This window comes from Temnothorax longispinosus, chromosome 10 (genome assembly GCF_030848805.1).
Source record: "Temnothorax longispinosus isolate EJ_2023e chromosome 10, Tlon_JGU_v1, whole genome shotgun sequence".
Taxonomy (NCBI): domain Eukaryota; kingdom Metazoa; phylum Arthropoda; class Insecta; order Hymenoptera; family Formicidae; genus Temnothorax; species Temnothorax longispinosus.
The window spans coordinates 17,851,099-17,864,088 of NC_092367.1; the positions used below are offsets into that span (position 1 = coordinate 17,851,099).

The 12,990-nt window shown below is 41.1% G+C and overlaps 2 protein-coding genes across 4 annotated transcripts; both read left to right on the forward strand.

Moving 5' to 3' along the window:
- Nucleotides 1–75: 75 nt before the first annotated feature.
- Nucleotides 76–2,088, forward strand: Mrg15 (MORF-related gene 15). The gene is made up of 6 exons (XM_071790555.1): nt 76–282; nt 370–487; nt 763–1,065; nt 1,159–1,371; nt 1,465–1,634; nt 1,710–2,088. The coding sequence occupies exons 1-6, from the start codon at nt 255–257 to the stop codon at nt 1,880–1,882; spliced, it is 1,005 nt and encodes a 334-aa protein (XP_071646656.1). The 5' UTR covers nt 76–254; the 3' UTR covers nt 1,883–2,088.
- A 509-nt stretch (nt 2,089–2,597) lies between these two features.
- LOC139820362 (serine/threonine-protein phosphatase PP1-beta catalytic subunit) lies at nt 2,598–12,634 on the forward strand. Of its 3 annotated transcripts, XR_011733949.1 has the most exons (7): nt 2,598–2,886; nt 3,973–4,044; nt 8,730–9,217; nt 9,299–9,397; nt 9,503–9,742; nt 9,830–10,001; nt 10,442–12,634. XR_011733949.1 is itself a non-coding variant. In XM_071790552.1 (6 exons), exons 1-6 carry the CDS (start codon nt 2,835–2,837, stop codon nt 9,935–9,937), a joined length of 1,059 nt encoding a protein of 352 aa, XP_071646653.1. In that variant the 5' UTR covers nt 2,598–2,834; the 3' UTR covers nt 9,938–12,634. The 3 variants fall into 3 exon arrangements, 2 of the variants coding, with proteins under 2 accessions (XP_071646653.1, XP_071646655.1); XM_071790552.1 differs by having other exon boundaries at nt 9,830–12,634; XM_071790554.1 differs by lacking the exon at nt 3,973–4,044 and having other exon boundaries at nt 2,603–2,886; nt 9,830–12,634.
- The last annotated feature ends 356 nt before the right edge of the window (nt 12,635–12,990 follow it).

A 12,990-nucleotide genomic window follows, 5' to 3' on the forward strand; every position in this document is an offset into this window, starting at 1 on the left:
CTGATTGGTCAAAGAAAATGACTACTGCGCATCCTTGGACTTGCTACTTGCTACACGTCTTCTTTTCTTTTTCTATTCTTACGTCATGATCGGAGCATTCAGAATTCAGAGCTGTTCGGAGCGTCCGGCAGATCGGCAGTCGAAGTGAATACTGGTGAATACTTTGAAAGTGTTGTACCAGAGTTAATCGTTTTTCTGCCGTTCCTGACGTACGTAATTGACAAAATAAGATAAGTGTTACACGAGATACGAGGATGCCTCCAAAATGTAAATTTCAAGAAGGTATGGCCTTTTGTTTCTCTTTGTAGAATTTCCCCTTCGTATCTTTGATTATAGGCGTGATTGAGCTAATTGTGGCTTATATTTTAGGAGAGAAGGTTCTGTGCTTTCACGGGCCATTAATCTACGAAGCCAAGTGCTTGAAGTCGTCTATTACCAAGGAGAAACAAGTCAAATATTTCATTCACTATGCTGGCTGGAATAAGAAGTAAGATTTTGCATACGTGTATCCTGTACGTCAGCTGTACTAGAATTTATTTATACGAAGCAGTATTATTTCTATAGATTGAGAATAAGCATTCGTATCACCGTTAACAAGTACAATAAGTCTGTAAGAGTAAAGATATTTTGGATAAAAGCAACCTCATGAGAGACCTTGTTCTCCTATTCATATTTTTGTGTAGAATTTTAGTTGAAATAGATTTATATATTTAGCTCGTTGAGCTAATATACACCAAACTGTATTTTTGTAAAAAAAAATAGCTGGGATGAATGGGTTCCCGAGAGCAGAGTGCTCAAATACAACGAGGCTAATGTACAGAAACAAAGGGAAGTCCAAAGAGCGCACTCGAATCAGCAATCCGCTCAAAAGAACAAAAAGGGAAATACAACGACTAAGACACAGGGGCGAAGGAGCGAAGGAGGTAGAGAGAAAGATGCAGACAGCAGGTCGAGCACGCCTGTCGCTGACAAAAGTATGAGTCGATTTAGCAAGAGTTCAAGCAGCACGGTAACTCCTTCGTCTTCTCACGAGTCCGTGTCTGAGCCTCCACGTAAAAAACGAAGGTTTGTTACATAATGTCTGATGTCTCCGTACAATTGTATATTAGAATCTACTGTAAGAAACACTTTTGTGAATCTCTCTCTCTCTTTTTTTAGTCGGCTAGAGCCGTCCGGCGAGACTGAAGAATATCTGACGAAAGTAGAGGTTAAGATTAAGTTGCCTGAAGAATTGAAGCTGGTGCTGATAGACGAATCCGAAATAATATTGAAACATCACAAATTACCCGCGTTACCCGTACAAAATACGGTTGACAAAATTTTAGACGATTACGTGGAGGCAAAATCAGCCGGGAAATCCAACGACATTAGGTAGAACGCAATTGAGAATCCATAATTTTCTCGTTATGCTGTTACAAGTCACAATTTGCAAATATATATATGTACAATTTAACTTTGTTTTAGGGAAAGCACATTAGAAATAACAAGGGGTATTCGGGAATATTTTAATATCACATTGGGCCTTCAACTGCTGTATAAGTGGGAACGGCCGCAATTTATACAGATAACGAATGACCATCCGGATACGTTTCCAAGTCAGTTGTATGGAGCGTTCCATCTTCTCAGGCTATTCGGTAAAAAAGCGTGCTCTTCGCAAAATTGCCATTTTCAAACGACGTATTATTTAGACGACAATTTTAATCTTGCAGTGCGACTTGGCGGCATGCTGTCTTACACGCCTTTGGACGAGAAGAGTATACAGCTATTGCTGTCGCATTTTCACGAGTTCCTGCAATATTTGCAGAAGAATAATGCCGAGCTTTTCAATCTTCAGCAAGACTACACAGATCCATCACCGGATTATCATCGGAAGTACGGTTAAATCACGAGTAATTATTCTGCAAGTTTTTTTTGTACTTGAACAAATGTATTATTTCTATACACAATAATCGTTCGATCTCACATGGGCAGCGACGCTATTTGAATTCATTTATCATGCAGCTCTCATATAACCATGTTATTTTAAATAGATTGACATAATCAGTTATAATTTTTTTATAATAGCGCAAATAAATTAATTGAAACAAAGACGGCGATAATCAAGAAATTATTTACGACGAATGTGATCAAATACACAACGATTTTAGGGGCCTATTCTGTAAAATGCTAACGACGTATCATTAAGTGTTTGGCATAGCTTTTTTTATGGTATATCTACCTGTGCAAAGCACGTAATGATAACGTTTACAGAATAGGCCCCTTAGTTTAGATATTTAGATACCAGACTAATAAATAGATCTCGAGACTCAATTAAATATAAATTCGAGACTCAATAAAACATTAATTGTTTATTAAATACCTATATTATATAATATTATATTGTAAAAAAGAAATATAATTAGAATGAAATATTCTCTGAAGAATTTGAAAGATTGAAAGTTGTATTGGATGGCCAATCCGCCTACTCGACAGTTTCAAATAACCAGTACTCGTCCGACAGAAACGACCAATCAGCGCGCGGCACACATAGTTGTCCCTATTCACTCCCTATAGGACGCCATTAAACGTCGGTCGGCCATCTTGCAAGGCGCCGTGGCGCGGCGCCGAGCGCGATCGAGTCTCTCGCCGACGTTCGACGTGGAAGGACGGTGTCCGTCGTTCGCCGTTCCTGCCGCGTTGGTTCCCGGGGCAGAAAACCCGCAGTCGATAACGGCACGCGCACGTATTAGGACGCGCCGGGATTGCGTCTCGCGTCGCGGCGGTGCAAATGCGCGCGCCAGGCGAGTACGAGCCAGTCCGCGAACATCGGGCCAGTCAGTCAGTGGCAGGAAAAAATGGCGGATGTCGACTTGAATATCGATAACCTGATACAGAGATTGCTGGAAGGTATGTGATTTGCGATCGGGGCGGCCGACGCGCGAGAGACGCCTCGTACGACGCCCCGGCCGGCGCGTACTCCGCCTCGTCGCCGCGCGTGTCGTCGCGTCCCCGCGTCTCGCGCGCGCGAACGCGCGCCGCGCCGTCCGCGCGCGGTCGACGGGAAAAAAAATGCATCGCCACCGCGGCGTAGCCGGGCTTCTCGGACGCGACGCTACCTGCACGGTGCGACGCGATGCGACGTGACGCGACGCGACGCAATGCGACGCGACGCGACGCGCGAGTCGAATCGAGCGCTCCAATTTCGCGCGATTGCGAACGCGTCCGCGCGCGTCATTTTACATATTCGCTCGTCTTTCGTTCTCGCTCGGCTCGGTCTCTCGCGGTCCCGTCGCGTCGTCGAGTCGTCGCGCGTCGGCCCGGGTCCGGATCCGCGTCGCGAACCCCTTCCTCTCTTTCCGTCTCTGTCTCTGTCTCTCTCCCTCGCGTATCGCGCGGGAGCCGTGACGCGGTGTTTCGACCGCGCGCGTCCTTCCTCGGCGATCGGATTAAAAGCCGCGGGGAAGATATCGATCTTGCCCCGCCGGACCGTCGCGCGGTCATCGCCGTCGTCGCGATGCGTAAACCGAGTGAGAAAGTTCACTGGGACCGTTCGTCGTCCCACTCTTTTCCTCCTTCCTGATCTTTCGATCTCTCGTTTCTCGGTTTCTTTCGTTCCCGAGTTCGCTACGTCTATTTTTCCATCTCTCTTTTTCCCTCTCGCCTTTCCTCTCTCTCTCTTTCTCCGTTCCTCTCTTTCTATCTCGCCGTCTTGTTCGCAATAGTCGCGTTCGTCTTCTCACTCTACGAGTACACCTCCACCTATCTCTGTCGCGACTTAAAGAGCCCCTTCCCCCGCCTCCGCGCAAACTGCCACCGCATTAACCCACCCCCCTTTCCCCCCGCCCGTCTTCTGCGTCGCTGACCACCGCGCGGATCACGATCTTTTACTCCCCTGTTCTCTTCAGCCGCAGAAAACGAAACAAATCTCTCTCTTTTTGTTTGTTTCTCTCTCTCATGCTCACGCGAATGCGGGAACCCCCTTGTGCGGTAAAGTATACCACACGCAGAAAGACCAGGTTCAGAAGAAAGCCAAGCTAAAAGATATTTTCTCGTCGGACTTTGTCGGTACGCAGCTACTACACAACAATAACCATCGCCACCACCACCATCACTACCATCATTTCATCATCATCATCATCAACACCACCACCACCACCACCACCACCATCACCACTACCGTCACAGCAACAACAGGAAACGACAAACTCCCCCACGTAGAATTATCCTACGTTCGTTTGGTCGAGCTTCCTTGACTTTTGTATCCCGTTATCGTATTCAGCGGCCCGGCATGTAAATACGCGTTTACTTGGCGTCGCGTTTCTTATCTCTAAACGTGGCTCCAGATAAAACAATTGCGTACTGTTAGGCGCGAGATAAGAGTAAGGAAATTGAAGCTTATAGCGCCGAAGGCGTCGTCTTTGTCTTCGATCTATATTCATTTCCGTCTTCTATTTATATGATTTATTTTTAACGGCGTTTGTGCCGGCTTGAGTCAGCTGAGATCCGTAGCTGTAAAATGATAAATGGCAAAAGCAGTTATGTGCGGAGAAGTCGAGGAAAAAGTAATGCACCCGTATAATGTCCCGAGCAACTCAAAAATACATTAATTTAATTTCGTAATAACCGTACAATTTGCTGATACATAAAGTAAAGTTAAAGTAAAGCTAAAGTAAAACTAAGGTAAATATAAGCTGGTTTATAATATCAATTATAACATGTATGATATTTGGTTTTGCTACGTGAAAAGGTCACGCTGATATGTAATTTGATAAATGGTGGTTGATCCATATCTATTTTTCCTCTTTCTCTCCCTATCTCGGATCATTCGATATACCGAAAGCAGAGTCAGGCGGAATCGACTCGAGTCACCGACACGCGGTGACACAAATTAAATGGAAAGCAGAGTTGACTCTAGGGCGGCCCACTTGTCGCGAGTGGAAAGCAATTTATATTCCCGTTTAGGCGTCGCGTTTAAAGCTGAAATAATATTAAAGCTCTTCGTAGGAACGGCGCGGTCGCGTAGTAGCTCACTAAAAGTTTTATCGTTGCGACATAAAGAGGATGATATGAGGATGGATGGCACCAAGTGACATCAAGTGACATTCAGGTAGCCACGTTTAGCGTTAAACCCGCGCGCTGCGAATTACGGGCCGTTGCCTCTCGTTGTCGCGTGCTCGCTCCGCTCGCCGTTAACTCCTTTTTCCTCTTCTTTTTTTTTATTTTTTTTTGTTTTTTTTATCTCCCTATTGAAGGAGAACTGACCCCGCACGCGTTAAATGTGATCCTCCGCTTGCTCTCCTCGGTCGTCGATCCTATTGAACCTCCCTTACACCCGAAGACACGACAGCTATACACGCTCCTTACTCAAATACAAATATCTATCATCTTATTTGGAATATAAGTATCCATCCACACAAACGCTTCTCGAACCACTCGAAGTTATTTCTGGATCTGTCGATGCACTTAAGCCTATCGTTTAAGATTTATCACTTTCTCCCCCTTCGCACTCGTAGCCTTCTCGTTTGAAATGCTTTATCTACGTGAAAAATGGAGCAGCATTGATTGATTGGAGATGTTAGCTTAAGTGTTAGAGCACGCTTGGTATAATTGATGTATTTGTGCGATTAACGTAATCCTGTAGCAAAGTGCATGCGCTTCAATTATTACTTCCTTCCCGCATTCGAATATAATACTTGTTCCATCTCCCTCTCTTCTGCCCCTGCAAAAATGCAAAATCTTAAAGTTATAAAACGTTTAGAAATCGTAATTTTGAATTTTCGTTGTACGTACAGATGCAGGTTAGCTCAAATAATCTTTCTGATCGTAAAGGATATCCTATCTGCGTAATTTATCATTATCTATATAGAGTGCACGCCACTTGTTTTACGATAAAGAGCCATTATCGTTTAGATTAACATTTAATTTAACGTCTAGTTATATCAGTTAGTCTTAATGTATTGAGTATTGAATTAATGCATTTGTGATTGGTAAACATTGGGGATACGTATATAAAATAATCAATACTACTTTAATAACTTAAAAATTTAATGGCTATATCATATTTAACATATTTATTATGAAACGTATTGTTTATTATAATATATACATATATGAGACAAGGAAGCAATTTTAATTTCATTGCATTGTATGTACATTTGATGGCATTCACAGTTCGAAATTAGCTATTATTAATTAGCCTCGGGGAATTCCAGAGCTTTCATTAATATCAACTCTACTCATGAGACTTCGGTGTCCAACGTGACAACAAATTATTTTTAACTACTTCAGGGACGAATTACTTTAAATTCTTAGTCTTTCATGGTGAAGTTCATCTTAGGCGCATTGCGCAATTTTTATAAAAGTGATACTGCTAACGTGGGAACTTTATCAGTTTCGTGATTTTTTATTTATCTATCATTAAGTTTTTAAATTCTGGACTTGTCACATTGAAATGTGCAGGTACAGTTAATGCTGAAAATTTACTGTAATAAGTACATTCACGCCGCATGTCCCTGAAGCGATATAAAGTTCGCGCTCCAGAGTCATCGTTTATGAGACCTTACAATTATTTTTAACTTCTTCAGGGACAAGTTATTTCTGATTTATCATATACATTCTCTATATATTTTCTCTACTTTGTAGGCAATTTATTGATATAAATATTATTGAAATTTTACATTGAAAAGAAAGTTGAGGAAGCTATATACAGAGAAGTCTTCCAATTAAGTTTTAACATATTCGTTTTAAAAATAAACATCGTTACATATAAATATCGAGCTTTCCCTTGCAATTAAATTTCATACATAGAATCGTAAATTATTAGCACGAACCAACGTACGCGACGGGATGTTTATGCGCCACACTAAGTGGTCCCTAGATTTCTGAAGAAATCCGTTTTTATTCCGGTTTATTTTAAGCGCTTATTTTAAGCATCCGATGACTCCGCGGTACAAAGTGACATTTCCAGCGTTTCGCCTGGAATATATACCCGCCATGTAACAGCAAAGTGACAATAGCTTCTCTCCCGGGTAATGGAATCTCTGCATCTTCGCTCTATAGTCGCCGTGACCTTGCTAATATGCAGTTTTCCGATAGCCAGTATCAGACTAGTTCAGCCGCACCGTGAATTCCCTTTTATGCCTATAAATAACGATCCGACGACACATCCATAGCGTCATAAAGAGAGATGATCTGCACTGGATGTCGGGTAAATCATCTATTCCCTTTACCTTCGCCGCTTATTAACGCTTTGAATGTCGAGTGACGTCACCTAACGATATTCGGTACCTTTATGAAATATTAAGACTAAATGCGCTGGTGAATTTATCTAACGAATATACACGGGTTATAATTCAATTTTTTTTGTTACCAAACTGAATTATTTTTGTCGCATTTTGGATATAAAAATTTACATCTTTAATGATGCGTTTATAAGTGAGATATATTTGAATTTGGATCTATCTAAATCTGTGTCGATTGTTTTCTCTTAATTGCAACGAATCACCGCTTTAAGTTATAATTGTACAGACGATGTGTAAAAATACAATTGCGTTATACGGTCGCAGAGACGGTGCATAGATCTATTCACCGATGCATTTATTCTAAATGGCATTGCGATCGCGCGAAATAGGCTAGGATAGAAATTAGGAAATCGTGGGAAGTTGAATCATCCAGAGCGTTACAGATCCAGTTAGGATACAGAATCCATAGTTGAGTGGTATTTTAGGTTTCCGTTATGTTGAATCGTGTAAACCCGTGTCGAAAATAGCTCTCTTTCTCTCCCTTTCTTTCTCTCTCTCTCTCTCTCTCTCATCAAGAGAGAGAGAGAGAGAGAGCCTCGCACTCCCGAGACATATCCATTATCCAACGAGCTTATCAGTAATTTCACGCCTTTGACGCTATTATAATCGATGCGATACCACCGTAGACCACGCCGGAAATACCGTGATTGTACCCATGTGCTCGAGAATAGGCAAAGATGATCTGGCCTCACCGTAATCTGTAATCGTGTATCATCCCTGTTTATTGAGACGGCTAATACCGGCAGAAACTTATCTAATCATCTTCCATGCCCCCAAAGTAGAGTTATGCTCGGTGTACCTGTAAGAAGGAGTACCACGGCCATCCCTCATTAGTGCGGCGGACAGAAACGAGGAATCGCCTCGTTAAGCGTTCATTATCGATTCGACGGCACCGACTGTAACGAGAACGTCGATACAGCCGGCCGTGTTTTTCTATTGTTCCTCTACACGACGCGAATCGAAGAATTGCATAACCGTGCGTAACACGGCGTACGGTGAGTCGAAGGCAACGGGTACTCGAAGGCAACGAGTCTCAATAGAGACTCACGGGGTAAATTGACGGGATAATGATGTATTATTGGCGTATCACGCTCGAGTAATTCCAGAAGCAATACGCGCATAACGGTATAAGTAATGCGGTATAAGTATGGCGCTAATTATACGTGACAATGGCATTATTGATTTTTTTCCCTAGAGATAGACCGCCTGTTCTTACGTTAAAGATAGATTTTTAACTCGACGTAAAAGCCTTTGAGGAAAGATTGAAAGTCAGCTGTAAAATTGTATCGACGGATAAATGTAACGAATTTGCCGTGCTTTTATTTATTTCACCAATGTTTTTTCTGAACGAATACGTGTAACGGAGACTGATTTCGCCGCACTAATGAAGGATCGTTGCGATCTCGAGTAAAATTACGCGATTAACCGCAAACATTTCTGGGCATACAGTCAGAGGATGTCGACCGGGCAAGACTGTTATCATGACGGAGGCCGAGGTGCGTGGCCTCTGTCTGAAGTCGCGGGAGATTTTCCTGCAGCAACCGATCCTGCTGGAGTTGGAGGCGCCGCTTAAGATCTGCGGCGACATACACGGCCAATACACCGATCTGCTGCGGCTCTTCGAGTACGGCGGCTTTCCGCCCGAAGCGAACTACCTGTTCCTGGGCGACTACGTTGACCGAGGGAAGCAGTCGTTGGAGACGATATGCCTCCTATTGGCATATAAAATCAAGTATCCGGAGAACTTCTTCCTGCTACGCGGCAATCACGAGTGCGCCAGCATAAACAGGATATATGGCTTTTACGACGAGTGCAAGCGACGGTATAACATCAAGCTCTGGAAGACCTTTACGGACTGCTTTAACTGCTTGCCGATCGCCGCGATCATCGACGAGAAAATCTTCTGTTGCCATGGCGGGCTCAGTCCTGACTTGCAGGTGATTAGCGGAGAAACGAGAAATTCTCATAGAAATAGAAACCTTGGATTGCAGTATATTCATATACTCCGTCTTTTTTAGGGAATGGAGCAAATCAGAAGAATCATGCGTCCAACCGATGTACCTGATACCGGTCTCCTCTGTGATCTCTTATGGTCTGATCCTGATAAAGACGTTCAGGTGAGATGCTTTTACGTAAAGCGAGCTTTAACGCACTGATTAATTTAGATATAGATTAATACAGGAAGGACTGCTCTAACCGCATTATCGACGAAAATGTTTCAGGGTTGGGGCGAAAACGATAGAGGAGTCTCGTTCACATTCGGTCCAGACGTCGTGTCGAAGTTCCTGAATCGTCACGATATGGATCTCATATGCAGGGCACATCAAGTGGTCGAAGATGGCTATGAGTTCTTCGCCAAGCGACAACTCGTCACACTTTTCTCCGCGCCAAACTACTGCGGGGAATTCGATAATGCCGGTGGAATGATGAGCGTTGACGAAACGTTGATGTGCAGTTTCCAGGTGATTAGCGAGAAAGTTTTTCTTTTTTATTCGTCGTTAGAAGCGTTTATGCAAGTTTATCGCGCCGTGTTTGGCATCTTTTTGCAGATCTTGAAACCGTCAGAGAAGAAAGCGAAATACCAATATGGAGGAATGAACACGGGTCAAACAGGTAGACCATCTACACCACAAAGGAATCCAGCGAAAAAGAAATGACAACCTTCAACCGAACCTGCACAGCAACAAACGCGATTATCCTTAATGGAGGCTATCATGCTAGGTAAATCTGCTTTATGCTTGTCAAAGCTTACTTAATCGCATTAGCTGACCACTTATGTGCATTATTACGAGTCTATTTCCCATCGATTATCAGTTAAACAGAAAAAGAGAAAACAGACAAAAAAAATGAAAGGAGAGCGGAAGAAAGCGACATGTAAGACGTTACTCGATGTATTTAAGTTCGCGCAATGGTTCGCCGATGATTTAGATGTAATATTTAGCACGCGACGTTTCCAACACATGTACATGCACTCCGGGATGGACACGATTTAAGTGGACGTGATTTACGGGGCAAAAATATGTTATATGGATTCATTTACTCGGACACACATGGGCTTGTGAAAATTCCTAATGCTTTATAGCCGACGCGCTTGTCGAAGATATCGAGATGCCTCGGATGCCTATGTATCTGATCTAGCCTTTGATTTTCATGTGTTTCAGCTCGAAGACGTCGAGATACAGAATTAACCTAATCTGATAAACATAAACCTTAAAAAAGAATATGTAAGATTTACCTCTCCCTCAATTGCATTCTAATGAGATAAGAGATATAAACAATTCGCGGTGAATCAAGTTTCGATTATCATCGTACTTGACGAAGGATCGCTCTCAGAATTTCGCGGCAATTATATCTTGCGTCAAACGAAATAATCCTTCGCAAAGCTAGCGTTCTTTAAAAAGCATTTCGTCATTCTCATTTGTATTTATTGCTTCCACTGTTGATGTTGAGTGTAATTATGAGACTCGCTGTTATTATTAATATTATTTTTATTTTTAATAGTATTTTTATCATTGCTTTAGCAGCTAATTTAAATGTCATCGTTTCATGAGAGATGCTGCGCATGTATATAGATAGATATATATATATATATACATATATATATTTTTGACTATTAATTTTTTTTTCTTAAACCATTACCTATTACGAATTTAATTATGTCGTCATGTGCAGTATTCCGAGCGTGGTAGTGACTGCACGTTCCAGAGATATGTCGTAGACGAATTAGGTTGTTTATTCTCGGGCGATGAATCCGGAGAGAAACACAAAGAACTAGTATTTTTAAGGTAAATGCTAATGATTTCGCCTTTATTCGAAGGATACTAGAAGAAGGGGGGGATCGTGAAGAAGAAAAAAAAACGAGGATACGTCGCATTGTATATACAGGGGAAAACATGTTTGGATGCAGAATCTCGGCTTTTTACGTTCACGATGAAAGCGAACGCGAGTGCATTGTTATTTGATTTATCGCATATTGTAAAGATTATTTCGAATCGCGCGAACTTCAGTACTGATTTTACAGACCTTTGTGTTTGGATTTCATAAGTTGAAATTTCTTATATGTTTATGCTTATATGTTTTAGACGTAAGATATATTCACGTGCTAGGATAAAGCTCATAAATTTTTGAACAGGAAAACATACGATGGCAAATTGCATTTAAGCGTTTGGTGCATTTATTTAAATTGTATGATATGTTTACTTAACTTTTCGTTCTTTTCGTTTTTAAAAAAATTGATTATTCAAGTGTTTCCCGTAATGCTGATGGATTCGTCGCTGTAGAAATCGCTTGGATAATACGATTGTTTTACTTTTAACCGCATTAATATTTCCTCGCTGTGCTTTTATAAGCGGCATTGTATTACTTGCGATCGTCCACGCAGCAGAAATCTGCCTGAAAGATGTGCGTTTCGACCAAAATTGCAGAATATTATTATATCCTATACATGCAGGAATTTTAGGAATTACTCATGTACAAAGAAGGCTGCTGTCCTCTACGGAAGTAGCGACTGATTAAATATAATATATGAAATTGTATTAATAGCGAAGATATCTTTTCCTAATACTACACAGTTGTGTTTTTCAAGAAATTTAATATTTAATATTGGCATAGATATTCATGAATACAACCAATAAATGTATACGAAATTAACGAGGCATCGATAAAGCGCATTTCTCGACAATTAAATGCAGACTAGCGATTAATGAGATGTCGTGTGAACTATTATAATTGAGGAAACGATCCGGAAACACGAAGATCGTACATCAAAACTGAAAACTCACCCCGAAGCAGAGATCAATCAAACAAAGTGAGCCTTTTCGTGCTAGCGACGCCACGATTGGTTCTCACATTCTTATGCTATGGTTTTACTCAATGGTTACACATTATTTAATTGTTATTTAACATTATCAGATAGCGTTTGACAAAGTTATTTATTGTTCGTACGAGAGAGATGCAGTGCAAATTTGTTATGTATTAGAATTGGAGCCGACGAAACGGAAGGTGTCCTTCTCACCTCTTCCCTCCCTGCGTTTCTCTCCCAATCTCCCCCAAAAAAGAAACGCAAGATTAATTATTGTCAAAGGAGCGGTTGTGATCCCTTGATATGTGCGTTCTTTTTGTCCGAGATTCATATATTATATACAGATATTATATTTGTAAAGGGTTTGACCGGTCGCGATTCGACGATACTTTATATTAAATAAATAATTAAATGAAAGGCGTACTCGTGAGAGGAGTTTGCGACTATTGTGGGTTGTTACATCGTTCGAATCGCCGATGACGGAACACGCTATGCAATGGCATCCTAGAGATGTAAAACTTTCAGATAATAAACATGCATATTGTTGTACAAACCTCTTTTTCAGCTTGTTATTCTTTCCTGGTGCTGTAAGAACCTTAATAAGAAGACATGGGGTAAGATAAATCTACTACGCAACAAGTTGATTTTTAATTATGCTGATCATATATAATTATAATATAATATACATATTTTTCTCGATACTAAAGGAGATATTAAATCTTTTAAGGATTTTCTTACTTATGTGTTATATACTATACATATTACATTACATTACTAATTTAAAATATAATTGAGCAAAATGTACTTTACGATTATTGTCAAATCAAATCAAGAATATGTATTTTATGATTATTCTATTTCAACTTATCGGAATTAATTATCGAATTTTGTTAAATCAAAAAATTGAAT